The following is a 27,732-nucleotide window of genomic DNA, read 5'->3' as shown; positions in this document are numbered from 1 at the left end:
TTGCGTTTTGCAATCTAAAATGATAGGCTTAATGTCTTTAATGTCGGCCTAAGTGTCCCTATTGAGCCTGTACATACATTTCGAAGGAAAGCATTTTTTCAATTGCGTCCAAAAACATCCATTAGGATTGTCCAGATGAGACATTATTCCATAAAAAATTGAAGAACGTGAGATCGATAGGACCCATCTTTAGATACATAAACCAACATTAAAGCCATTTCGCCTACGTAAAAATAAAACTAGTTTCGATTTTTGGATAATTATTCATAGTAAATTGCACTTTAAGATTTGGGTTACATCAAGCTGAACATTGCATTAGGTCCGAAGTAACATTGATAGATTCTCTTCGTCGACTTTCTCTTTGCACCCTCACGGTCATGTTAAGACATTCCTAGCTATTTTCAGCACCCAGATCGATAAAAGAAGCTATTATCTATCTTCTAATATGACAAACATGACAAGAAACGGTTCTATACCCACGTTATTAACTGACCTTGAAGACGTATAACAAAATGTATAACAAATTGCCAAATTGAGATAATTATTTTTGTAAACAATGGCTTCAAACGGCAATTTGTCGAAACTGATAGCTTGCCCATGCAAACTACCGTGAGGTGATAGATAGGATGGAGAGGGAGGGTGTATGATTATGTGACAAGCATTGCATTATTGGGAAAACGTGACGAAGGGCGTTCCATTTTCCCACAATTCCATCAGGAGGGTGCAATTTTGAATTAAACTGCGCTCAGGGGCTGTTCATATATTTCACCTCCCTTTTCCGTGGACAATCGACCAAGTCTCGGCCAACGTACGAATCGATTATACTTTACCTTCTCCGGATTCCATGAAACTTCGCATAATGGATCACATCATTCGAGCAGCAGTTTAAAGTGACATTTCTAGATAAACATTTCAAAAGGTCCTATCTGCATTCATCGACTATCTCTTTCGTTAATAACTCAATTTCAAAAGCATTCCTTGCTGTGTTCAAACTTCTAAGCGCAAGACAATCCGGAGAACTTCGAGATTAGGGCGTAATTACTTTTGTAAACAAACACGTCAATCACCTATTTCTCGCTAATTAAAGCTCTATCTCGAAAACTAGCAACACAAACAGGTAGAAGAATGACTCTTCTATCATTTGGTATAGTTTGTTTGTGATATTGAGCTTTTATTCGCGAGCAATCGGCGATTGACTTGTTCGTTTACAAAAGCAATTACGCCTAAATCTCAAAGTTCTCCGGAACTTCTGCTATCAAACTGTGTGGCAAAAGAGCACGAAATATGTTTTCGTAGGCGTGGTTATCAAAAGAGAAAGTCGATGAAGAGAATCGATCAAAGCAGATAAGACCTTTTGAAATGTTCACCGAGATTTCCTACCACTCGATCTTTTCCGAGGAACAATATGTTGAAACATTGTCTTCTAGAACCTCGGGAAAACACGGTCTTATTTATGCTAACCTACCCCAATCTGGAATTTATGGCTTCATTTTCTTATCACCGTTGGTAGAAGGTTGTCCTAAAACTGTTCGACAATAAGATTAATTGTTCGCTAGGGGCAATGAACTAACTTTATGCTGGAACTAGGCCATTTTTACTCTTGTCAAATAATGTGCAGAAACCATATTTTGTTAGTTCAGAAAATCGTTTCCTGTGCACAAATCACATACACACTTAGAATTTATTTTTGTGTTCGGTAATTTTGCTACCGAAATCTCAACAGTAAAACGGTAAAACTTTGGCGCTAAAGTTGTCTTGAATCGGCAAAGGAGCCTTCAAAACGCACGATTGCGTAATAATGAAACTCGCAAAATTTGCATTACGGCCTCGATGTAACTTAAAACCGTCAAAATTGCAAACAGGAAGCAAGAAAATAGTACTGCATAATTGTAAAATGGCACGGAAGTTCACCGCTCTGAAAAAATAAATAAGTTATGATTTTTCTGTAAACACATTTATTTCTATCTCATCATAAAAAAAAAAAAATAATTGGACCCTCAGCAAAACCGAACCTTCGATGTTTTGTGATTTTTGAGTCCAACTTTATGCCATGATGACTTACAAAAAAATGTTTTTTCCCGTGAATTTTCTTTAGAAAGCAAGAAAATTTGTGATGTTTTTAGAATTTTGATAGCTTTTTCCAATACTTTTAGAAAAATCAAAACGTAATTATTTTTTTCGGTGCAGTGAACTTTCTCAAAAACGCCTAAATGACCTATAAACGGAATTATAACATTCAAGCCCCTAAATTACCTTCAAATGCCAAATTATTCGGCAAAAAATGTCTAAAAACATAAAAATTGGCCTAAATTGGTCAAAATTATCCTAAAGTTAAGCGATAAGCCATCAAACCGCTTAACGGAATCCTTCATGAAGAGATTTTGAAGTGGATTGAAATATGTCTTACATATAGCCCTAACAAATTTGGTTGTTTTGGGGGCTAAATTTTGGATTTTTCAAAGTATAATCACTATTTCGCTGCACTGTAGCATTCATGAATTAAAATTAATACCTGCACGAAATTTGTATAGTTTCTGAGATACGTGCCATCAGGAAAAAAAAACAAAATAGCGCCCATTTATGGATTCTATCAACTTTCACCTTAAGCATTTTTAGGCCGTTTTGGTGGTTTTAAAGCCATTTGGCGGGTTTATTCTTTATTGTAATTTCTAAGGTCAATTGGAGACGAACATGTCAAAATGGCCTACGTGGCAAATATAAACAGTGGCTTCGACTTTTCGCGGATTTAGCCGCATTCAGGCAGATCAATAGTAGTATAAGGTAGAGGAATTTTGCTTCATCAAATAGTGTAGTTAGTTTGCTTACCTTTGGCGTACTGACCATTTCACATGTTTGTTTTTAATTTGGGTTTTTTCAAGGTTATTTTCGGAGCTTTAGGCGGTTTTAGCTTTTTTAACGTTTCTTTTTTGCAATTTTAAAGTTTGTTTTGACGTTTTTGTTTACCTTTTGTTTTGTCGATTTTATGCTGATTTGACGATTTAAAGTCCATTTTGCTGTTTCCATGGATCTTTTGGTCGTTTTAGTCTATTTGTATGGTAGGCTCTAATGTTGGCCTATGGATCAAAGATTGGGCCCATCGCTAAAAATCTGCTATTTATCAATTTTATCTAGATGAACGCGCCATTTGGACGGTACTAATGGAAATTTTGGTCGCTATTGAAAATTTAGTCGATTGCTGAATTTATGTATGGGCCCAAATTAGGGGCCTTCAGGCCGACATTACATCCATTTCCCCTATTTAGTGTTTTGATTTTTGCGCTTTTGAAGTCTTGATTTGGCGATTTCGACCAATATTGTTGTTTGAAGCTATTTTGCGGTGTCCGTCCATTATGAGCTTTGAAGACTTTATCAGTGTTTTTAGGCCATTTTAGCTTAATTTTGATCCACAAACCACGTGGACAATTTTTGAGTGATTCCAGATCCTTTCCCTCTGCGTGGATCTTTCAACCATACTGATTTTTTTTAAGAATTACAGTCTACGTTGTATGCGGGCAACCCCATACAGTGTGCTTACGGATTTTATGAAAGTGGGTCTCAATAATCAACGCTCAGTTTGAGAACCGCTGTACCCTAAATTCCCAGTGCTCTTTAGTGTTATGGCTATGTGTACTACGAACTTACCTCTCTGAGCCTGCTCCTTCCAAATCTTCTTGTTCTCTGCCAGACAGGTGATCCACGGTTTCTTAATCTCGAACCGATCCGGTTTTGCGCCATTCTTAACGTCCGGTTTCGGCTTCGGCTTGTCACCGGCACCTGCCTCCGCATTACCACCACTACTTCCGCCTCCTGCTCCTCCACCTCCTCCGCTAGTGCCTCCGTTATTGGTTATTGCTTCATTACTTGTATTATTGTGGCTGCTACTGTTGTTGTTGTTGTTGTTGTTGTTGTTGTTGTTGCTGTTGTTCGGTACACTTAGAGTATTGTTTCCTTTAATGCTAGTATTATTGTTATTGTTGTTCTTGCTATTACTACTATTCATTGCGATTGGTGCTATCGGTGCTAAGATTATCTCTAACATATCGGCACACACAGCCATACTGGGCTCGACGATAAATTCGATAAAACCGATCTGTGACTCCGCCACCAGCGTATTGTTCCGATCGCAGAGCGGACTAAAGGGGAGCCCGAGTTCCTGCTCGAGATCGCCCTGCCGGAAGAACTCCTCGAGCAGTAGCATAGTCCACTTGTGATGGATGTCCCAGCGTTTGGCCGGATGAGAAATATCACAACAATGCAGCACCAGCGAGAGCGCCTTGGACTTGTCCACCTGCGGCTCGGCCAGCGTCAGCAGGTTACGCATGTTCTTCAGTTGCTGAAAGTGGAACGACATATCGGTCGCGAGTACCATGTCAATTATCAGTGACCGCAGCTCGCGGTACTCTTCCTTCGAGAGATTCTGCAGCACGTTGCAGTCGTCCTCCTTCAGCACCCGGAACGCTGCACTGATGTGATGATTCTCTAACACGGCACGATCGTTGTACAGCATCGCTGTATCCGATCCGGACATCACGTGGAAGTTGTTGGTCGTCCCCGTGTGCTCGTAGTCGTGAATTAAGGCCGCTAAAAGCGTGGCGAAGATCTCCAGATCGGTCAGCCAATGCATCATCCCCGTCTGGCAGAGGATGTGGTGTACGGTTTGTGCGACATCGGCGGCATGTAGATTGTTGTGGTACGGATTGCGGAAGCGGCAGTAGCCCTCCTCGATGCGCGATAGGAACGTTTCCAGCATGGCCGGTGGAATCTTGAACTTGTGGATGCTTCCGTAACGGTTCAGCAGGTCGTAACCCAAGTACTTGACCGGTTGGCAGTTGCCGGCGTCGGCAAGGGCGAACACATCGAACGACCAGTCGTCCAAACACTGCAATAAAAAAGACAGAAACTATTAGTTATCAATTTTTTGCCCTTATCCGCGAGGATCATTTTGTTTAACGACAAATTTAAAAACAAACATATTCAGTGCAAATTCAGTTTTAACCATCACGCCATCTAAAACTCTCCTTTCAGCACCTCAACTCCAACAAAAATGCCTATAGAAGAAGTACAACAGCAGCAGCAATCTCAACAGCAGCCTCAAACCAATCAAACAGATCAAGCGATACCGATAAGGGCACCGCCGGACGAAGAGGATGATGAAGACGATGAGGACGACGATGAAGCCGGAACCGGAGGAGATCCCACGGACGGAGCTCGTAGCTATTCCAGCACACAGGTGGCCTCGGCCGGAGGTGGCTTCTACGAGGAGGACGAAGAGGATGAAGAAGACGAAATTGAAGAACAATCTGGACTGCGGCAACTGTTTGCACCCATAAGTAAGTTGCATACCTTTTCTTGATTGGAAAAAAATAAATAAATTGCATTCCATTCCGGCAGACGCACAAGCGCAAAGCGAAGACGAAGAAGATGGGGACTACATTCCGGACGAGGAGGTGAAAAAGACCATTATGGTGGGTAGTGACTTCCAGGCAGTGATACCGGAGGGTCTCTGCCGGTACGACGATGCACTGCCTTACGAGAACGAAGATAAACTGCTGTGGAATCCGACGGTGCTCGGTGAGGACCTCATCGAAGAGTATCTGAAGAAGATTTCCGCTGCGGCGAGTAGCAATACGGGGACACCGCAGACGAATAGTGTTTTTTCGATTCCCCTAGGAAGGCACCTGCGGGATGACGAGCAGGGACTGTACCTGCTGCAGCAATGTGGGCACAATATAGACGAAGCTCTGCGGAGAAAACGGATAAATGCCGTCCCGGTGGCAGAACAGCACATGAGCATTTGGTCCGAGGAGGAGTGTAGGAATTTTGAAAATGGTCTCCGGATACATGGGAAGGACTTTCACATGATTCAGCAATCGAAGGTAAAATTAAATTTAGCAGTTAATCAAAGTCATTCTGTTCGAAACCGTGTGTCGCCGCGAGCATAGCGCAGTATAATGGAGGCGCATGGTTCATGACCATTTCTTGAATTCTTCCAATCTACTACAACAGATGTCAAAAACTATTCTCTAATCTTTTAGTTGGTTTATTGCTAAGTAAACAAATCAACTTTTAGGTTCGCACGCGATCGGTCGGCGAGCTGGTTCAGTTCTACTACCTGTGGAAGAAAACCGAACGACATGACCTTTTTGCCAACAAGGCACGACTAGAGAAGAAAAAGTACAACCTCCATCCGGGGCTGACGGACCACATGGACCGGTTCCTGGAGGAGCAGGAAAATAGCACCGGATTCGGCGATCGAAGTTCGTCGCCCGGGTTCAACAGCTTGTACAGTAGCGCTCCGGAAGCCAAACGACAACGTTTGATGGATTCGAAAGGTGAGTTTGATGGTGGGAGTTATTAATCGTGTTTTTAGTGTGCGCTGTTCTTGCTGTGCATGGGAGGGAAGAACATTATCATCATCATCATCATCAGTGTTTCCATTCGAGACAAGACAGAATGGACACATCATTATGGCCATGTCTGTCATTATTCATTTTGAAAGCAATACATAACAGCTTTTTTTCTCCGATGAAGGTTGGTCCCGGTACAATGTTGTCAAATTGGCATACGATGTTAATATTATGTATGTATTTTTTGTTGAGATATATTTCCTCGCAGGGCTTACATTGTGTTAATCAATTCGTTTCATTATATTTACAATGAAAAAAAAACGCATGGGACCATCCTGACGTAACCAAACTGCATCTTGTTCTAAAGTCGTCTCCCCTAATTTGTGCCCTCATATTTCCGTCCGTTTGAAAAATGTCTCTTCTTTTCAATTCATGGTAACCGCTGCTTCTCCAGACCACTCAGCCAGCACAGGATCTTCGAAAAGGTCTTCGTCAGCACTGTGACTCAGTCCTGCAGTGTTTCCCTCCGGGAGGGGACCACTAGCCAAGTAAACATCGTTCGTTCACGGGGCAAGCATAGAGCAGGACACACACACAAAAAGCTAGCTGGAGCAGCCATCATAGAGAAGAGGAAAATACCGTGTACCCTCGCTCACGGCGGAGGCGAAGGGACTCGGTATACAGAGAGGGCTTTTGGGAAAGTCAATAAAAAGCAGCGAGAAAAGAACAACCATGCTTTCAGGAAAGTGCATCGAGCAAGCAAACAGAGTAGGATTGTTCTTTGTTCTGAGAAAGATCTTCGTTTTTTTTTGTTTTCGTTGCTTATGCACACACACAAAAAGCTGTGTGTGAAGAGTGCTATTTAACTGTATTAAGTTGTAAAAGTGATTCAATTTTATTGACACATTTTTGAAATGGTAAGTAGGAGTATTTGTTGACTGCAGTAAGGTCGTTTAGGATTGAGCAATGTCAGCAGGTCAGTTGAGAAGACTATTTATAAATTCTAATAGGATACGGATATTACCTCTCGCAAACATTACTTAAAATTGAAAACAAAGCATAGGAAGTTGGGAATTTCGGTCTGAACCAATAAAATGTAGTTGGAAGCATGTAAAACTCTGAATAAAACATACATATTATTGAATGTAAAACTGTGCAAACTCAAAATTTATCAAAACTTTCTCGAAAAAAATAATCTGGATGGAAAAAATATAGACGAGAATCAAAAGTTAAGCAATCGTCTTCTTATTTTCATATCCGAAAATCCTTAAGTCATTTCTAGTTCTACTACAGGGCAGACTCGATTATCCGGAGTCTTGAAAAAAATTTCACTCCGGATAATCGAGCCCTCCGGATAATCGAGCCATTAAAAAAAAAATTTTTTTTTGGTCTCATGTGGTCTCATTTAATGTTTTTAGTGGTCCCATTGAACGCTATTGAAGGATTATTGAATCGGACCACTGGTTTCGAAAATATGGCCGGAACAAGTTCCGGCGTTTATGGGCCATGAGGCTAAATTTGACTTGAAAGGAACAACACCCATTAAGCGACACATCAAATTAAATCAAAATTTGATATCAAGATCAATGGTGGCAAACATTAAGTACCTTGGACCATATTGACAATTCCGGGCAAGTTCCGGGTGCCTCCGGAAAAGTGGCCAGAACCAGACTTGAATAATAACATATCATGCGACACATCAGATTATATCAAAATTCGATAACCAGATCAATGGTGGAAAAAAATTAAGTACCTTGGACCATATTGGCCACTTCCGGACAAGTTCCAGGTGACCCTGGAAGTGACCAGAATCGGACTTGGATAATAACCAATCATGAGGCACATTAAAATACATCAAAATTCGATAAGAAGATCAATGGAATTGAACCCATGGACCATCCGCTTGAGAAGCGAACGTGTAGCCAACCACGCCATAGGACCCCTCAACTTGAGAAAAATTGTAATCTCACGACTCTCACGAGTGTGTAGAGACAAAGTTGAGCTTGGCTAAAAATCACGGCGTGAAGGCACCATATTTGACGTGGTTCCTAACTTGACGCACTCGATCAATTTCGACCATTTTCCATTAATATTCTTGAAATGTTAACATTGCAAATATTAGTTCCGGTGCTCTAGGGATGATAGTGTAACAATTCAACTGATGGTTGCTGATAAAACGGCTGCAGGCGAAAATGAAGACGAGAATGCGGAATTCGATGTCATGTCTGATGCTGACATAGTCAATGCTGTTCTTAACCCTCCGTTACTCGCGCCAACGCCGCCAACTTTTATAACACGAGAAAATTACTGTCTTCGACAAAGTTGTTCAGGAGGTCAAAGCATTTTTGGCTGGTAAACAGTAGTTAAGAATTTTCTCACCACGTGGCATAGATGTACACTTCTTGCATATGCTATACCTCGAAATCCTAATCAGATAGAAAGTTACTGTCTACAACAAAGTTATTCAGGAGGTCATAGTCTTTTGGCTGGTGAACAATAGTTTAGAATTTTCAAGGCTCTAGGCTTTGAACTCCTGAACAACTTTGTTCAAGACAGTAACTTTCTATCTGGTCAAGAACGTGAGATATTTTATATGCGAGAATTTCACATGTATACTAGCATCATGAAGTGAGAAAATTCTGTACTACTGTCCACCAGCCAAAAGACCTTGACCTCCTGAACAACTTTCTATCTGATCAGGATCTCGAGATATAGCATATGCGAGAAGTGTACATGTATACTAACGCCGCGTGGTGAGAAAATTATTAACTACTGACCCCCTAAACAACTTTGCCGAAGACAGCAGCTTTCTAGCTGATCAAGATCTCAAGCTATTGAATATGGGAGAAAGGCACGTATATACTAGCACCGCATAGTGAGAAAATTCTAAACTATTGTCACCCAACAAAAAGATCTTGACTTCCTGAAAAACTTTGCCGAATACATTTACTTTCTATCTGGTCAGGATCTAGAGATATTTTATATGCAAGAGTTTCACATCTATAGTAGCGGCGCAAAGTGAGAAAACTCTGAACTACTGTCCACCTGCGAAAAAGCCTTGACATCCTGAACAACTATGCCGAAGACAGTACCTTTCTATATGGTTTGGAACCCGAGATATTTTATATGAGAATTTCACGTGTATACTAGCGTCGCGTAGTGAGCAAATTCTGAATAGGCTTTGATCTCCTGAAAAACTTTGTGAAAGACAGTAACTTTTTATCTGGTCAGGATCTCGAGATATATCACATGCGACATGTATACTAGCGCTACGTAGTGAGAAAATTCTGAACTACTGTCCGGCAGCGACAAGGCTATGATCTCATGAACAACTTTGTCAGAGACAGTAACTTTCTATCTTGTCAGAATCTTGATATATTCCATGTTGTAATCAATTAAGTCAAATCCCACGTAGTATGGTCACAGTTTTCGCGGTTTCCATTAACATTATCCCTATTATCCGAATGTTTTAGGTGTTTACTGTAATCAAAGTTCAGCTTGTTTAGATCAAAACAAGTTTTTTGAGGAATACTCGTTGGTTTCAGATCGATTGGTAACTCAGCAACAAAATGGCAATGGAAAACTCATGTGTGTTGTGCAAAGTACAACAGCACGAGTAACGGAGGGTTAAAGACCCTTTGGTACATTTTTTTTTACGGATCTTCAAAAATTTTGGTTGCTATTCCCCGCCCCCCTGAAACGTGATGTAATTAGTGAACGGACCATCATGGGATTCAGTTTCTGTATGTTGTTGTGGCACATGATATGTTTGATTCCTTTCAGTTCAAAGTTAATCGAAAACCCTTTAACGCCGGATTTTGTAACAAAGGCACACAAACACTTAAATATAGTCATTTCCCGATCTTGTCAGACTGAGTCGAATAATGTATGTTACTCGTCCTCGGATCGAAAGTCGGTTTTCCAAGCGGTTTATGAAAAATAATTTGCAAGATAGGGAAAAAAATATATGACTCCGGATAATCGAGCCATTTTCTCCGGATAATCGAGCCCCGGATAATCGAGCCTCCGGTTAATCGAGCCTCCGGATAATCGAGTCCGGCCTGTATATCTAAACTGAAATTTTGTCTGAATCCCAACACTGCGCAATGGTTTTATGAAATTAGTTACCTGAGTGCAACGAATGCCGAACGGTCAATTAATCCGGACATTTATTTTTAGTTCAGTATTACATCCACCTTACAACATAGTAAATATGAGAGGTGAACGTGAACAATACTACAGGAACATAATAAAATTTAGCATTTTAGCGGAGACAACATATCAAGAAGACTGGCAACAGTCCCATTCTCTCTTACAACCGGTATGAGATAGGCATAATAGCAACCGGTGGAAACTAACGATTTTAAATTGGCTCACTACTTGACTAGCCTATTGGTCCCAAGCAAATCGATTAACGTACCCCATTCCAGTCATAATTCTAGTACTACACTATGTTTGTTTTGATTTGCTATGAAAGTTTGACAGATGAAATGAGGGGTTCGTGGATTTTTATATATTTCGAGGGGCGCGTCGATTAGCTTGGGACCGAAGAGAGTACCAGAGCTGAGCCAAAAAGTTGAGCACGTTTTTTCGGGACCTTCTAGTCTTAGAGTTACCTCTGTGATAATAGCGTCATCTGCCGTTCAAAGTTAAACACTCCAAACAAATTTGAAAGATAAGATTCCAACCTCAGAAAAAAGGTTTGTGTATATGCTGATTTTTCTATGCTTTGCTTCGACCTTCGCTCAAGCGCAGCACTGCTGTATTTGTCACTTGGATTTTTGGCTTTATTAATTCAGTGCTAACATTTCAAAGGGGGGTAATTGCTTTTGTATACAATGGCTATAGCCGTTCATTTCTCCCAGATAAAAGCGTACCCCCTCCCCCCCCCCCCAAATTAACAATGCTAGGTGGTAGAGGAAACATCCATCTACCTGTTGGTGTAATTAATTTTCGTGTCTAAGTTTTTATTCGAGAGAAATCGATGGCTAAAACCATTGTTTACAAAACCAATTACGTCCTTTTAAAATGTAGACACTAGGAGCATCACATTTTTCGAAGTCCGCCATATTTTTTCTCAGAATCTCATATTTTTCCCAAAATCATGACGCTATCTTCATCTCAGTTAGCTATTTAAATTTTCATGCTCGGCGTTTCAAATTTCTTCCATTTTCAGGGCTGTTACAACAGGCGCGGATTTCGCGATTTTCGCGGATTTGAACTTTCAGCCGCAAAAATCGCGGAAACATTTAATGATGTCGCTAAAATCGCGAAGGGACAGATGTGCTGTCACAAAAATTGTGGAATTCATTGTAACCTTCCGTCCCGGATTATTTTGCTGTCATCAATTTTGTTGTTCATTTGGCTCTCAATTTTTTACCGGTTCAAACCAACCACCCTGCAAATAATCGAGAAATGATCTCAATTCCATAAGTCACACCAGATCTACACGGAAATTCCCTGGGTTCTGTCCAATGTGAGACATTTTCATGGTTTTATATTTCCAATATGAACATAACATTTTTCGTTATCAAATCATAAACGAATCGTATATATGCGAGTAATTGCCATGTATACCGGATATTCTAAATCGTCCTGGAGTTCAGATGATTTGTTCTACTATATCAACCAGGACTGCAATAATGTATGTAGTATCGAAATATGTCCAAAGGGATTCAAAGTGACTATGTGGATCGTGTCCGACATATTGCTACGTATACAAGATGTTATAGGTTCTGAAATCATTCTGGAGATCAGATTATTTTTCTACTAGATCACCCAAGACTAATTCAATATCTGTGGTATCGAAATATGCCCAAACAAATTTGCAGTGTCTATGTGGATCATGCCAAATGTTCTAGGATTTCCAAATCGATATTTCGATACTACAGATATTATCCTAGTCTTTGTTGATCTAGTAAAACAAATCATCCGAACTGCAGGACGTTTCATAAAGTTTCATAAAACGTGTCAAATATCCTAAGATAAGGGTATTTTCGGAACGGGGACAACGCGTGGATGCCGAAAATCGATATCCGACGCTATGTTGGACTCCAATATGGCGGCCATCGGGTTTCAGAAAAAGAGTCAAATACCCTACAATATGGTTATTCTAGGAACGGGGACAACGCGTAGATGCCGAAAATCGGTATCAGATACCATTTTGACATCCAATATGGCGGCCATCAGGGTTCAGAAAGCGTCAAATATCCTACAATATGGGTATTTTCTGAACGGAACGGAACGATGCCATTTTGGAATCCAATATAGTCGCCATTAGGTTTCATAAAAAATGTCAAATACCCTAATATCAGGGTATTTTTCGGCCATTTGCAGGCCATTCGACACTTCTTTTGAAATAGGAAGCCACCGTCTTGAATTTCAAAATGGCGTCGGACATCGATTTTTGGCTTCTGGATGTCACCTCGATTCCAAAAATACCTATCTTGATAAGAATTTGTCAATATTTCCCATTTGTTCTGAAATCGGAAGCCGCCATCTTGGATTTCTAAATGGCGCCGCATATCAATTTTCGATCTGTAGACTTCATACTGATTACAATAATATCAATATTGATGTGTATTTGACTTTCTTTCCACTTTTTTATTAAGTCGGAAGTGTGATTTCAAAATGGCATCGGATATCGATTTTCATCCTCTAGAATACCTTTATTGATAGTTATTTGACAGTATTTCCCACTTTTTATTAAACTGGAAGCCGCCATTTTGGATTTCAAAATGGCGTCGAATACCATTTTTGGATCCCTAGACGTCAACCGATTAAAAAAAAATACCCATATTGATGGGCAAACAAACCGAGTAAATGAACCGAGTGAACCATCAACAAAAGTCATGAAAACTGGGCGAATTTGGATCGAACAGCTTCGCTTCAATGCGTAAATAGTAAGTAAGTTCATTTGACAATGATAGAAGAAATGAACACGAGTCAAGCCAAAACAAACAGCATGAGAACTGATCGACGGAGATCTGCTCGAAGAGAAGACAGAATAACTTTCAATTGAAAGTGATGGTTTACAGTTTCATCGTCACTTGATGATTTTCGATTGAAAGTGACTTTGTGGGGCCCTGAGTAGAATAATGAACTCCAGAACAATTTGGAGAACTTAAAATATCTGGTATACAGTTCATGCATGATCCATATAGACACTGTACATCTGTCTGGAAATATTTCGATACTAAAGACATTGTCCCAATCTTGGTTGATCTAGTAGATCAAATTATCTGAACTCCAGGACGATTGGAAGAACATTGAACATCTGAATTACTCGGGAATAGCATTATTGCAGTCTTGGTTGATCTAGTAGAACAAGTCAACTGATGTCCTGGACGAATTCTTAAGTAGTTCAGAGAAAAATTCAAACGAGAAGAGCTTCAATTTTATTCAAAGTAGAATTTCAAGATAAGAAGAAAATTCAAAAGATTATTTAAGCATAATAACTAAGGAAATGTGAGAATAATTCCAAGGGAATTTTGAGAGCATTCCAAGTGAATTCTGAAGAAAACTTAATGTAGGACTATTTACTAGGAATTATGAGGCGAATTGCATGTGAACTTCAAGGGAGAATTTTAAAAGAATTCTGATGAGAGTTCCAAGGGAGTTCTGACAATAATTTCAGGAGAATTATTAGGTGAATTTGATGGAAATTCTGAGGATAAATCCAAATTAAATTGAAGGTTTAGGAGGAGGAGATTTCCAAGCGAATTATTAAGAGAGTCTGAAAAGAATTGCATGGAGTATTCCAATGCACATTCTATGAGAATTTAATGGAAACTAAAAATTGAATTCCTTGATAATTCTGAAACATATTTTTAGTAATTCTTGATCAGATTTCAAAAGTTATTTAAGGAATAATTCAACCGAAGCTTTGAGGGTTATTTTTTTATCAGGGTATCCCCTCCGAGGAGGCATTACGGCTCTATGAGGCAATACAAACAAAATGTCTACGGAAAATAAAAGTCTCCATAAGATTTCAAATGCCTTCAAAATGATGACATGTCTTCAAATCTGGCATCACTGGCTTAGGGCGGTACCCAACTAACAATTTTCACAATGTAAACGCTTTGCTCATTTCATTCATACAGCCTTAAGTTGTATTCAAATGTTATACGATATGAGGCAACCTTTACTCAACCTCTATACAAGCAAATCTGGTGAACTTAGTCAGCTACTTATGGCTGTTGTGACGGTTGGGACAAGCATAGGGGAAATGGCTCTAATGTTGGCCTATGGATCTAAGATTGGGCCCATTGGTAAAAATCTGCTCTTTATCAATTTTATCTAGATGAACGCGTCATTGGCACGGTACTAATGGATATTTTGGTCGCTATTGAAAATTTAGTCTATTGCTGAATTTATGTATGGGCCCAAATTAGGGGCATTAGGCCGACATTACATCCATTTCCTCTATCTATTTACGCTTCTATACAGCTGTTATCCTGCTGTTTAGTTGTGTGTGCACTTGAACGGCGCTTACTCAACCTTTTCATGGTTATCAAATAAACACTACACAGCTTTCTCTTGAAGCCGGGTTAAATATTATTTTCGCTTTTTTTGTTGGAGGAATGGATTGAGTTTATTTTGCTGTGAGAATCAAATTAATCGAAATTAGTTATAAGCATACCACCAAATTATTTACCCTGCACCGGAACCTGGAATCGAACTTGAGACAACCGTATTGGCAAACCTTGACACCACCAACTTCGCTACGCCAACACTTTGAACTGACGTAAACAAATATACATGACTTTCTACAATAATACCGTTGAGTAGAGGCTTTATAATAGTACACATGAATCACTTTTCTCGACTAGTTACTTCAGCTTTGCAAAGGAGCAGAGTAAAAGCTGTAAAACTGCACACGTCCCAACTAACATTTTCAGCTTTGTAAGCCAACTTTTCCAGCGTTGTGCTGTAAAGTAGCTGAAACAAAGCTGCAGATACAGCTACAAGCAGAAGCTAGCAAATTGGTTTTGGAGAGCGTTTGCTCAATCTTTTCACAACCATTATTCAATTTGTCAGTCTTACTGAATAACAGCAGCCAATAAACGCTTATGTCACTTCTATGCAAATATTAATCAACATTCAACTTGTAGCTGCAAAACAAAGCTAATAAAGTAAATATATTTCTCATTAGATGGCTTCTACACAATCAACCACTCTTGCTGAATAGCATAAACATCAAAAGTGCTTTTTCAACAACTAAACAACCTGTACTCAGCTAATAAACTGCGTTAGCGCTACTTTGGAAGCTATTTTACAGTCAACTAGGTTTATTTTTAGACTTGTGCAGTTTTACAGCTTTTACTCTTGATTAGACAAAAGTGATTCATGTGCACTATTATAAAGTCTCTACTCAGCAATCTAGTTTTATAAGGGCGTGTATTTTTGTTTACGTCAGATCAAAGTGTTGGCGTAGCGAAGTTGGTAGTTTCAAGGTTCGTCAATGCGATCATCTCGAGTTCGATTCCAGGTTCCGGTACAGTGTAAATTATTTGGTGGTGTGCTTATAACTAATTTCGTTTAATTTGATTCGTAATAAAATAAATTTGATAAATTCCTCCAACAAAAAAAAAATTGCGTAAACAATATTTAACCTGGCGTCAAGAGAAAACTGTGTAGTGATTATTGGATAATCAGGTAAAGGTTGAGTAAGCGCTTTTCAATTTCACACGCAACTAAACAGCAGTATAACAGCTGTATAGAAGCGTAAATAGATATACAACAAGAGCTTGTCCCAACCGTCATAACAGCCATAAGTAGCTGACTAAGTTCGCCAGATTTGCTTGTAGAGAGGTTGAGTAAAGGTTTCCTCATATTGTATAGCATTTGAATACAACTTGAGGCTGTATAAATGAAATGAGTAAAGCGTTTACATTGCGAAAATTGTTGACAGTAAAAATGCTTCCAAATTAGCGTTAACACAGTTTATTAGCTGAATACAGGTTGTTTAGTTGCTGAAAAAGCACTTTTGATGTTTATGTTATTCAGCAAGAGTGGTTGGTTGTATAGAAGCCATCAAATGAGTAATATATTCGCTTTATTAGCTTTAATTTGAAGCTTAAAGTTGAAAGTTGATTAATATTTGCATAGAAGTGGCATCAGCGTTTATTGGCTGATGTTATTCAGTGCGACTGACAAATTGAATAATGATTGTGAAAAAGTTGAGTAACCGCTCTCCAAAACTATTTTGCTAGCTTCTGCTTGTAGCTGCTGCTTTTTTCAGCTACTTTACAGCTCAACGCTGCAAAAGTTGGCTTATAAAGCTGAAAATGTTAGTTGGGTAGTGCGACATAGTGTCATAGAAGTGCTCAAAAACTGTTTTTAAGCAACACCCGGTAGATCAAATCTCATTCATATTAAATCATTTGTGAAGTATATTGAACTGCAAACACATCCAGAATTTTTTGGGCGACATTGGGGCAGATAGCTAAAACGCATACTAAACCAAAACTTTTCATGCGACAAATTAAACTTCAAGAATTGACAGTCCTATATGTGTATGTATTTTTGTTCATATTGGCATAATATTTTGAAAAAAAACTACTCAGAGCTTCCGTAAATGGATTATTGAAACATTTCTTGAATTTATGTAGATAAATAAGAACAGATATTACAGTGGAAGGAATAATTCTTAAAATTAAGCACGAACACGATAATTCTATAACACGATGGTCACTTCAATATCGAGTTATGGAGAGTTTACTGTACTTGATTTTGACAATTTTGATGAGATTTTCTTGAAAGCAGATCGTACATGTGAGTGTGTTGGGTGGTTCGAAATTGTTATTGTATTTGATAAATCCATTGAACAATTTTTCGTTATAATATTTTGATGTGATTCAACTAGGGCAGTAATTTCGCTACTGTTCGTATTTTTTTTATTTTAAAATCATATCTGAAAAGCCTTATGCATCCAAATGTGGATTAAAGTGAGTGGGAGTGGTAGATAAGGTAAGTTACGTCAATTAGGTCTGTTTTGCTTCAAATTCGGGAGCTCACGAACTCCAACCCGATTACCGAAATTACCGTAATAATGTTATCCTTGTTTAATTTTGTGTGGAGGTGCCATATTGGCCTTTATTAAATAATATTACGAAGATTTTTGTCCACCTAAAATATTCATAAGTATTGCAAGCGATCAAGAGTTAATGAACAATCAACAAAGCATCCTATTACACTAGCAACCCCGCAATCTGATGCTATCATAATTTTCAGCTATGTCAGGAATGCTCACGAACCCCCGACATTTGCCAAAAAACTTACTACTAACTCAAGGTATCTTCCAAATAAGCTTCAAAATTGCATTTTTTTTATCAAATGTTAAATTCAGTTCTCTATATCCGTAAAACGCGCGCGATGCTCAAACCCTTGTAGACTACTTTTTTTTTTAAATCTACTACTATTAAAACAAATATTAAAATTCCATCATCACCATCGTGGCGAACAGAAATAGTTTTTGCAGTGCTACAATAATTATTAAAAAGTAGTTATCCATATAAAATAATCCGTTAGAGATAACTTCGTCAAGACACATAATTTGTCAATTGAGCGGTTCCACGAACAAGTGGGAAATTTTTCCAGTTTTTATTTTTTGTATTTTTTGATTTGCATGAAACCTTGCATACAAGTTTTTGGGGAAGAAAAACGCCGTTTTGCATACTTGGTTCGCCATTTTGAATCTAGCCTTACTTATGAGAAGGGCCTATGAAAAATGCACATGATATCTTCAAAAAATTGTATCTCGGAAACGGTTTGTCCGATTGGTTTGGTCTCTTGGGCGAAGTTTTAGACAATTGTTGGTGTTATATGGAGAAAATATGCACGGTAAAAAAAAAGTTTGATATTTGTGTTTTGAACTAAAATATAAATTTTCCCTTTAAAGTGACATGTCAATAATTTTTTTATTATCCTTATGTTATAGCTGACTAAAAATGCTATCTAGTGCACAGTAGGTTGTTCTGGAGAAAAATAGGTTACAATGAAAAAAATTGTTTTTTAAAAAAATACAATTTTCAAAAAAGCTATTAAGAAAAGTCAAAAAAGTTTGTCACCCTAATTTTATGAAAGTACATCAAATTTGCAAACAAAAAGTACTTCGGTAACATTTTTCTAAGATGCACCGTTTAGAAGATATTACTGATTTAATATTGTTTTTTTTTTATAACTTAATAAGTTTTGGCCCTTTTCGGATGTACTCCGTATTTTTCCAGTTTCAAAAGTATTTTTTTCGGAAAGATTGGAAAATTTTAAGTTAAAATGACACTGACAGCTTAAAGATTCGAGTGAAATTCTCTGCCTTAAAAGTATTTTGAAAAACAAGTTACAAAATCCCACTATCAGGAACAATGATTTCTTCAAATGATTTTTGGTGCGTTGTGCTGAAAACGTGCTAACAAGTATTAGATACAGGTAATCAGATACCAGTTAGCTGTACTACGTACAGTTGGTGATTGTAAACATGGTCTTTGTTGGAACTAGTCCACCATGGCCACGCTGGCCATAACGAGGCTAGCTCCGTCGTTGACCGTTCCTTAATAATAAATAAAAAGAACGCAGTAGTCACCTTCCATCAAACTAGAGGGCTGTCGACTGATACCTCAATCAACAACCGCCGCACTCTTTATTCATTCCAGGTATATACAATTTACAATCTTCTTCAATAACAATATACCTACGCCAGCAAATCTACCTCGCTCCAACTCTCCAAACTCGTACCTGAAGGTTCGACGAAACCTGAGCGTTCAACTCTACCTATCTTCCAACAGTCTTTACCCAGCATTCTATGATTTCTACCCGTGAGCTGTATAATAATGTCTGACTCGGTTCTGAATTCATCCAGTATCTACTAGGGAAAACCAAACAGTAAATGCAGAAAGGTTGCTAGTAACATAGTGATTATAGTAATTTCAGCTCATAATCCTGTGTTTTTGAACGAGATCCAGTGTTGTTTGATAACATAATAATTGTAAAGGAAAGTGTAACACGTTTTGGTGCAAAGGTAAGTTTTAAATACACATTTTAATTATATGTTTTGTGATATTTTCGTACAAAACTAACAATTGAAAATATTTTCTATGTTACAGATTACAAAATGAGTAAAATAAGATGTATTCGCCCATTCAAAGACATTCAGTGTTCGAAAGAGCTGCGATATCTCACGGATGGTATCATCCAAAAACTAAAATCAATTGGATTTTCCAAGGTATCCACACTGAACACCAAGGATTTTCGTGTTTGTTCGTCTTGCCGTCTACATATTGATTCAAGAGCTCACCTCACCCAAAACGAGGAACAAAGCGTAGCCGGCGGCTCAAGGATGCCAACTGTTCAGACCATACCTGATGTACCTGATTCGCAAAGCTATGAAAGTTTGGTCACGATACCATCAGAGTCAACGCTAAGCACAATTAAATCAAATGAAGACTTCACGATGCCTGTAGACGTCGAAATATTCAACCGAGGAATAGCAGCTATTCGTGTTTCGCCTATAGATTTAGGTAAGGTTAAAAATGTTCACTATCCTGAAAAAAAGTGCGCTGAAATCGTCGAAGGTGTACGAAGAAATCTTTTTAAATTAGACGCTTAAACAGAAATGCAAGATGGTGAATTTTTAGCTATTTGTGACTTTTCTGAAAATTACAGCTTCGTTTTGCAGGATGAAGTTCAATCACACCATTGGAACGTGCAACAGGCCACAATCCATCCTTTCATATATTATACTGAAAATATGCAAATTAAACATTTTAGCTTCATTATAATTTCTGAAGAACTAAGACATGATTCAGTCGCTGTCAATTTGTTTATTGATAAAATGATAAACTTTTTACAAATTGATCAAAATAAAAACATAAAAAAAAAAATTTTTATGTCAGATGGTGCTGCTTCACAGTATAAAAACCGAAAAAACTTTTCTAGCCTTTGTAAATTTAAGTCAAAGTATGGTATTGACGCTGAATGGCATTTCTTCGCAACATCGCACGGAAAGGTCCATGCGATGCTATTGGAGGTACGATAAAACGCATGGCTACCAGAGCAAGTTTAGCCAAAGAACGCGAACACCCGATAAAGACTGCAAGAGAGTTGTTTAATTGGGCAAACAAACGAAAAGAAGAAGAACTTACAAAGTTGTCATTTTGTTATTCTACTACAGAAGAATACGAAAATATGTCTTTGCAGCTAAATAATCAATATAATAATGCAAAAACAATTCAAGGAACTCTAAAATTCCACTCATTTCTTCCTCTATCAGAAAATACAATAAAGGCAAAGCTTTATTCAAACTGTCCTGACAATGATGCCAAAATATTCAATATTGTTAAGAAAGTTGTGTAAACAATAATTTTATAAAAATACAGGAATAAAAATAAACTGATGATATCCAACATATAATGTTATTTTTTATTGCGCACAATCACCATCCCTGAAAAATAAGCTTAATTCGCTCTTTTGAATCTTGCTAATTGAGGAGCTTACATTTGCAGTTCTCAAAAAGGTGTATCTCGAAATCGAGTTGTCTCATCGGTTTGATGTCTGTGGCGATGTTCGGCAATAGAGAGAAAATATGCACAGTATAAACACATCCAGTTTAAATGGATTAAACTGTTAGGCGATATGCAAGAGTTGAATGCACATTTTCAGCACAACGCACCAAAAATCACTTGAAGAAATCATTGTTCCTGATAGTGGGATTTTGTAACTTGTTTTTCAAAATACTTTTAAGGCAGAGAATTTCACTCGAATCTTTAAGCTGTCAGTGTCATTTTAACTCAAAATTTTCCAATCTTTCCGAAAAAATACTTTTGAAACTGGAAAAACACGGAGTACATCCGAAAAGGGCCAAAACTTATTAAGTTATCAAAAAAAAACAATATTAAATCAGTAATATCTTCTAAACGGTGCATCTTAGAAAAATGTTACCGAAGTACTTTTTGTTTGCAAATTTGATGTACTTTCATAAAATTAGGGTGACAAACTTTTTTGACTTTTCTTAATAGCTTTTTTGAAAATTGTATTTTTTTAAAAAACAATTTTTTTCATTGTAACCTATTTTTCTCCAGAACAACCTACTGTGTACTAGATAGCATTTTTAGTCAGCTATAACATAAGGATAATAAAAAAATTATTGACATGTCACTTTAAACGGAAAATTTATATTTTAGTTCAAAACACAAATATCAAACTTTTTTTTTACCGTGCATATTTTATCCATATAACACCAACAATTGTCTAAAACTTCGCCCAAGAGACCAAACCAATCGGACAAACCGTTTCCGAGATACAATTTTTTGAAGATATCATGTGCATTTTTCATAGGCCCTTCTCATAAGTAAGGCTAGATTCAAAATGGCGAACCAAGTATGCAAAACGGCGTTTTTCTTCTCCAAAAACTTGTATGCAAGGTTTCATGCAAATCAAAAAAGATGAAAATTACTCGTTGCTTTAATGATATGGAACCGCTCAATTTATAAAAACATCACTGGATAACTGTTCAAAAGACAGTTTTAACGTGTGAAGTGCATTGTCTTTTAAATTCTGTAAATGTTGCTGAACGATTGATATGTCTAGGCATCGAATTGAAAAGATTTATTCCTTTATAATATAATGAATTTTGTGAAGTGCAAGTCAAGAAATGTGGTGTTCTTATTTCAACCGCGTTTCTAGTATTATATCTATGAAAGTCACTTCCACTTTCAATTAGATCACACAAATATCGAAGCAGCAAACCGTTAACTACTTTAAAAATCACTACCATAGTCAAATATACAATTCTTTGCTTCACCGACAACCATTGTAAGGCGTCTAGCATCAAAGTTGTAATCTCGATATTTGTGTTGCATTGGCCAAAAATAAAATGGAAGGGCAAAAGTCTAGATGAGGAGCGATGATTGATTTGTATAGCTGCATTTTACTGGCAATAGTTAAATCGTTTTTCAGTCGACATAGAATTTTCTTGATGACATTGTCAATTTGAGAGTTGAACTTAAGTTTGTCGTCAATAATGACGCCAAGATATTTAATCTCCCGAACGCGATCAATAGTTTCATCATCAATTACAACAGAGACGTTCTCATTTAATCGATTCCGCGAAATTATCATAAATTAATTTTTACTTGTATTCAATTTCAACTGCTTATACTTCAATCATCTACTTAGAGAACGCAAATCTTCATTCAAGTTACACATAAATATATCATTCAAGTTACACGGCATCATCTAAATCCTTAGCTGCAACGAATAACACAATATCATCTGCTAAAAGATCAATGTCGCAAAATCGTAAAACACGTCTCATGTCATTAATATACATAATAAATAACAGGGGCCCTAATACACTTCCTTGGAGCACTCCAAGGTTATTCCCCACGGGACTGGAAACAGAATCATTAAAAACAGTCCGCTGAGTTCTGTCAGACAAATAGCTTTCAAACCATTTATATGCAGTACTCGTAATCACTAAGCGCTTGATTGATCTTAACAATAAGGGACTAGAAATTGTTTCATAAGCGCGTTTTAGATCAAAAAAAAAATCGTTTCACAAGAATGACCTTCCCGACTTCCCGATTGTTCTGGTATCAACAAACTATTACTATTTAAATACTCCAACAGCTGGCCTTTAACAACAAGTTCTAAGATTTTCTCTAATGTGTGCAACATGTGGATAGGACGAAACTATTCGGCTTTAATCGTTCCGGCAAAATTTAGAATAGGGACCACTAAGGATTCCTTCCAAATTTGTGGCACATGTCCGGTTTGCAATGATTCATTAATAAGGTCCAGCAAGGTGTGGCCAATGACATGAAAGCAATCTTGAATAACTTTAGCATTAACATGATCTACTCCAGCCGATTTTCCTAATGAAAAACAAATAACTCTAAGTTCATCTAATGTAATTGGGTGAAAACCTTCAAATCTACAAATATTATTAATTGGTTGTTTTATTTCGTCAGGTTCATTGACTAATTCAATGGATTGATTAATCAATGAAAGACTGTCTACAAAATAATCATTAAACTTAGATGCAATTACTTATTGTGACTGTTCTAATGTCCCATTAAAGGTTATGGACCGCAGTTTGCAATTAATAGATTTTAATAAAGATTTTAAAATTTTCCATAACTCTTTGTTGTTGTTTTGATGCTGATCAATCTTCCTTTGAACATATTCACAACGAATTTTTTTTATCGATTGTGAATACTTATTACGGGCGATTGTGTACCTATTCCAATGATTTTCATTATTTGATCTACAAAACTTTTTGTACCATTTGTTCCTTTTCCGCTTAGGACGCAAAATATCCAAATTGTACCAGCTGTTCGAGTTCTTCAAAGAAACAAACTTTTGCTCAACTAGTTGATTGGTACACGTTTTCAATGCGTTATTAAGAACAGCTGTAGATTCATCTAAGTTACCGGCCGCGAATGGAAAATGCACGCTCCTCTCAACAAGATTCGAAACTGCTTGCCCTCTGAAAATCTATTGAGCCAAATTACTTCTCTACCAGGACGCAACGTAGAAAGCATTTTGGAAGTCCCCAGTTCCTCTAAATCAGTCGCGCCTATTGCAGCCAGCGTTCATCCAAGTCGTCCTGGCCCTGAGTTAAGATGTGGATTGAGGGTCTCCCAGCTTGCTATATTAGGCAAGTACACACTTACTAACGAACTTTCACTGCCTGATGATGATCATAATTCATAATTCCAGTGCCTTCAACTCACCTCAAACATCTGCCAGTCGGCAACATGGAGCCACCACAGTCAACTGCACTCCGGGACGCATTCTTGCCGTCCGCCCTGAGGAAGCCCCTATTCCACTCATCGCAGTCGAGCCCCTCCTGCCATCAACCAGCAGTCGTCCCGGCCCTGCGTTTGAGATGGGAGAAGGGGTCTTCCACATTCCTGTTATTGGCAACGGCCCTACTGGAACATCCTTCCTCCGTCAAGTGACATCTACCAGCTCCCAAATGCAACTACACGCTGAACCTTCCATTGTTCCCGAACAGCGGAGGTCGGACATAACGATTTACTATGAGAACGTTGGCGGTATGAAAGGCCTCGTGGAAGATTATCATCTGGCCGTCATGGATCACTGCTACGACATTTTAGTTTTGACCGAAACATGGCTCAATAATCGAACCATTTCAAACTATGTCTTTGGTGCTGGCTACGAAATATTTCGCTGCGATCGAAACACGAATAATAGTAGGAAAACTACTGGGGGAGGCGTCCTTATCGCAGTTAATTCCAAGCTGAAAGCAGAAGTTATCGAGGACGATTCCTGGAACAGGGTTGAAACAAATGTGGGTGGCTATTCAACTTGGTGATCGTCAATTGCTTCTCTGTGCAGTGTACATTCCTCCAGATCGAACCCGTGACTTGGAGCTTATTGACGCACATTGTCGATCCGTCTTGGCCGCTTCAGACAAAGCAGGCCCTTCCGACGAAGTTATTGTTCTTGGCGATTTTAACCTACCGGACATTGCATGGACTCCAACCCATAGTGGTTTCTTTTGTCCTGATCACGAGCGTTCATCTTTCCACGTAGGAACCATCCAGCTCTTGGACAGTTATAGTACCGCAATTCTGTCACAAATCAATGGCCTGTTGAATGAAAACAACCGCACCCTGGATCTCTGCTTTGTGAGTGCTCGTGATACAGCTCCTTTCCTCTCCACGGCACCCGAACCTTTAGTCAAGGTAGTGCATCATCACCCTGCTTTAGTTATCGTGATCGAAAATAATATTGTCCATGATTTCACCAGCACTCCAAACGCTGTGTCATATGACTTCCGTAGAGCTGACCATCGCAGTATCGTCCATGTGCTGTCTAACCTGGATTGGGAGCATAACCTAGATCCTGTAGACGTCAACATTGCTGCACAAACCTTTTCTCACGTCTTGGCATATGTCATTGACAGTCACGTTTCCAAAAAGATGATCCATATCGACTCTCGCGTCCCGTGGATGACGAAAGATCTTCGCTCGTTGAAAAGAACTAAGAAGGCTGCTTTCAGAAGATTTACTAAACTCCGCACACTGCCGCTGAAATGCTACTATGTCAGACTCAACCACGAGTATAAGCGGCTAAGTCGTCTCTGTTTTCAACGCTATCAAAGGAGGATTCAACGGCGGCTAAAATCACACCCGAAATCCTTCTGGAACTTCGTAAATGAACAACGCAGGGAAGTCGGCTTACCCTCTTCCATGATTTTTAATGGTGAAACTGCTGGAAATCAACAAGACATTTGCAACCTGTTCTCAGCCAAATTTGCTAGTGTGTTTGAAGCCGAGCAACTCTCCGCTAATATCATTACTTCCGCGGCCAGTAATGTTCCTTTGATCAACCAAACGCTCAGCATGGTCGAAGCCACTACAGATACGATTTTTAGAGCAGCATCTAAACTTAAGACTTCAACTAAGGCTGGACCCGATGGTGTTCCGTGGATTATTCTTAAAAAAAAACCCGAATTTATCCACCTATGGTGTGATCAGACCCTTCTTACTTATTCAAGTTTATTTATTTAATTGTCATTATCAGTGACCAAGCCCCCCACCCCCGTGTCATCCAATGACGCTACGCCACTGCCTGGGGGTACCCGGAATATATCCGGGTGTAGTCTATTTGGTGAGGCTACCAATCACCTTATCATCGTATTTTAATGTGATTTAATGGGTTTTAATTCAACTCATATTCAAGCAACTTCCCCGGGGTACCCGGAACATGTCCAAGTGTGTCCAATGTGGTCTGGAACACTTAACACGACTTGCATTGATCTTATTTTTGAATTCTGTAGTAATTTGATGTGTCGCATGATGGTTTTAATACGTTTTCCGTTAAATCCAGCGTGAAGGCCTATATTCACCGGATCTTATTCCGGCCATATCTCCCGAACCGGTTCACCGATTCCAAAACCGTTCAATAGCGTTCAATGGGACCCCAAGACCTATCATTTGGCGCCGAGTTTGTCCAAATCGGTTGAGCGGTTGCTGAGAAACGTGAGCGCATTCATTTCGTTACATACACACACACATACACACATACACACATACACACATACACACATACACACACACACAGACATGTACGGATACGTTCAAAACTCGTCACCAATTGGTGATTGGTGAGTAGTAGGCTCAGATGTAACATTCCTGACTTACGCCGATCTGGCTCTGAACACGGCCCCCATGAAGGACCGTGTCAACCCTAGCATGGCCTCCCTGCTTGCATAGATAACCATGGGATCACGATAGGAGACTACATACAACTAGTGGAGATAGCGGCCCGAAGGGGGGACCCATCAGAATGGATAAAATTGGAGAAAAAAACAAAAATGAAGAAAAAGAAAATACCAAAAAAAATATGAAGAACGACGGCAAGACGCCAGACAGTGAAAACGGAGGAGCAAACGTGTTCGCAAGGAGTGGGATATTGCAGAGATCACCAGTGTCGAACCTGGGGGTCACTGCAAATTCCAGCAGCAGCAATAAGTTTCAAGAAGAGCAGCCAGGCGTTGGGCTAAGCCAGATATTCACACCAATATCCAGTAGTAGCAAATCCCAAGAACTGCAGCTCGGGAGAACCAAAATGACGGAGGTCAGGAGGAAGATCGATGATCTCTATGTGTTCGTGAAGGATAAAAACAACGTACACAAAGAGATCAAGCAACTTGTGACCGGTATCAAATCCGGCATAACAGTGGCAGATCGGGAATGTCAAGAGTGGAGAAAAAGAGCCGAAAATGCCGAAAAGGCTCTGCTGGAGGCCAAGGAGAGCATAAGACTGGCTCAAGCACATGAGACGCCGAAGGGACCCACAAATCCACGTCCTGAAAAGAGAGATAGGGACACGCCAGGAGATGAGGAGGAGCCCAAAAAACGCAGGGACGACGAGGAAGGCATCAAGGAGATGGGAGAAAATGGTGCGTGGCGTAAAGTCGAGAACCAGAAGGAGAGGAAGAAAAAACAGAAGGAAGATGAAGTGAGGAAGAAGGAAGAGGAAGCGAGGAAGAAGGAAGAGAAGAAGAAGGAAGACAGGAAGAATAAGGAGAAGCCTAGGCCTCGTAGGGAGAGAAGCAAGGGTGACGCTCTGGTTGTTGAGGCGAAGGACAAAACGTCCTACGCAGCACTCCTCCGGAAAGTGAGAGGATCCTGAGTTGAAACAACTAGGCGAGAATGTGGTGAAAACCAGGCGAACCCAGAAAGGCGAGATGCTATTCGAGCTGAAAAGGGACCCTACGGTTAAGAGCGCAGCTTTTAAGGAGCTCGTCGAAAAATCTCTTGGCGAGACGGCGAACGTAAGAGCCTTATCCCAGGAGACAGTGGTAGAGTGCAGGGATCTGGACGAGGTCACAACAGAAGACGAGTTGAAAAGT

General features: G+C 39.1%; 2 protein-coding genes across 8 annotated transcripts in view; one reads left to right on the top strand and one right to left on the bottom strand.

The window, feature by feature from the left end:
* Nucleotides 1-6,948, top strand: part of LOC135709883 (mesoderm induction early response protein 1) — a 34,476-nt gene extending 27,528 nt beyond the window's left edge. Inside the window, 4 exon segments of the mRNA XM_065232327.1 lie at nt 5,026-5,328; nt 5,330-5,876; nt 6,071-6,332; nt 6,802-6,948. Coding sequence (XP_065088399.1) covers nt 5,045-5,328; nt 5,330-5,876; nt 6,071-6,332; nt 6,802-6,851 — 1,143 coding nt within the window. The 5' untranslated portion in view covers nt 5,026-5,044 and the 3' untranslated portion in view covers nt 6,852-6,948.
* LOC135709868 (dual specificity calcium/calmodulin-dependent 3',5'-cyclic nucleotide phosphodiesterase 1-like) overlaps nt 1-27,732 on the bottom strand; it is a 714,199-nt gene that overhangs the window by 8,876 nt on the left and 677,591 nt on the right. For all 7 annotated transcript variants that reach the window (XM_065232299.1, XM_065232301.1, XM_065232294.1 and 4 more), the window contains one exon: nt 3,643-4,879. In XM_065232299.1, coding sequence (XP_065088371.1) covers nt 3,643-4,879 — 1,237 coding nt within the window. The remainder of the gene's footprint in view (nt 1-3,642; nt 4,880-27,732) is intronic.

The sequence above is a fragment of the Ochlerotatus camptorhynchus genome, unplaced genomic scaffold (assembly GCF_037179485.1).
Source record: "Ochlerotatus camptorhynchus isolate MF236.1 unplaced genomic scaffold, CSIRO-AGI_Acam_v1.1 ptg000367l, whole genome shotgun sequence".
NCBI classification, from domain to species: domain Eukaryota; kingdom Metazoa; phylum Arthropoda; class Insecta; order Diptera; family Culicidae; genus Ochlerotatus; species Ochlerotatus camptorhynchus.
This window is presented reverse-complemented; position numbering and strand designations above follow the sequence as displayed.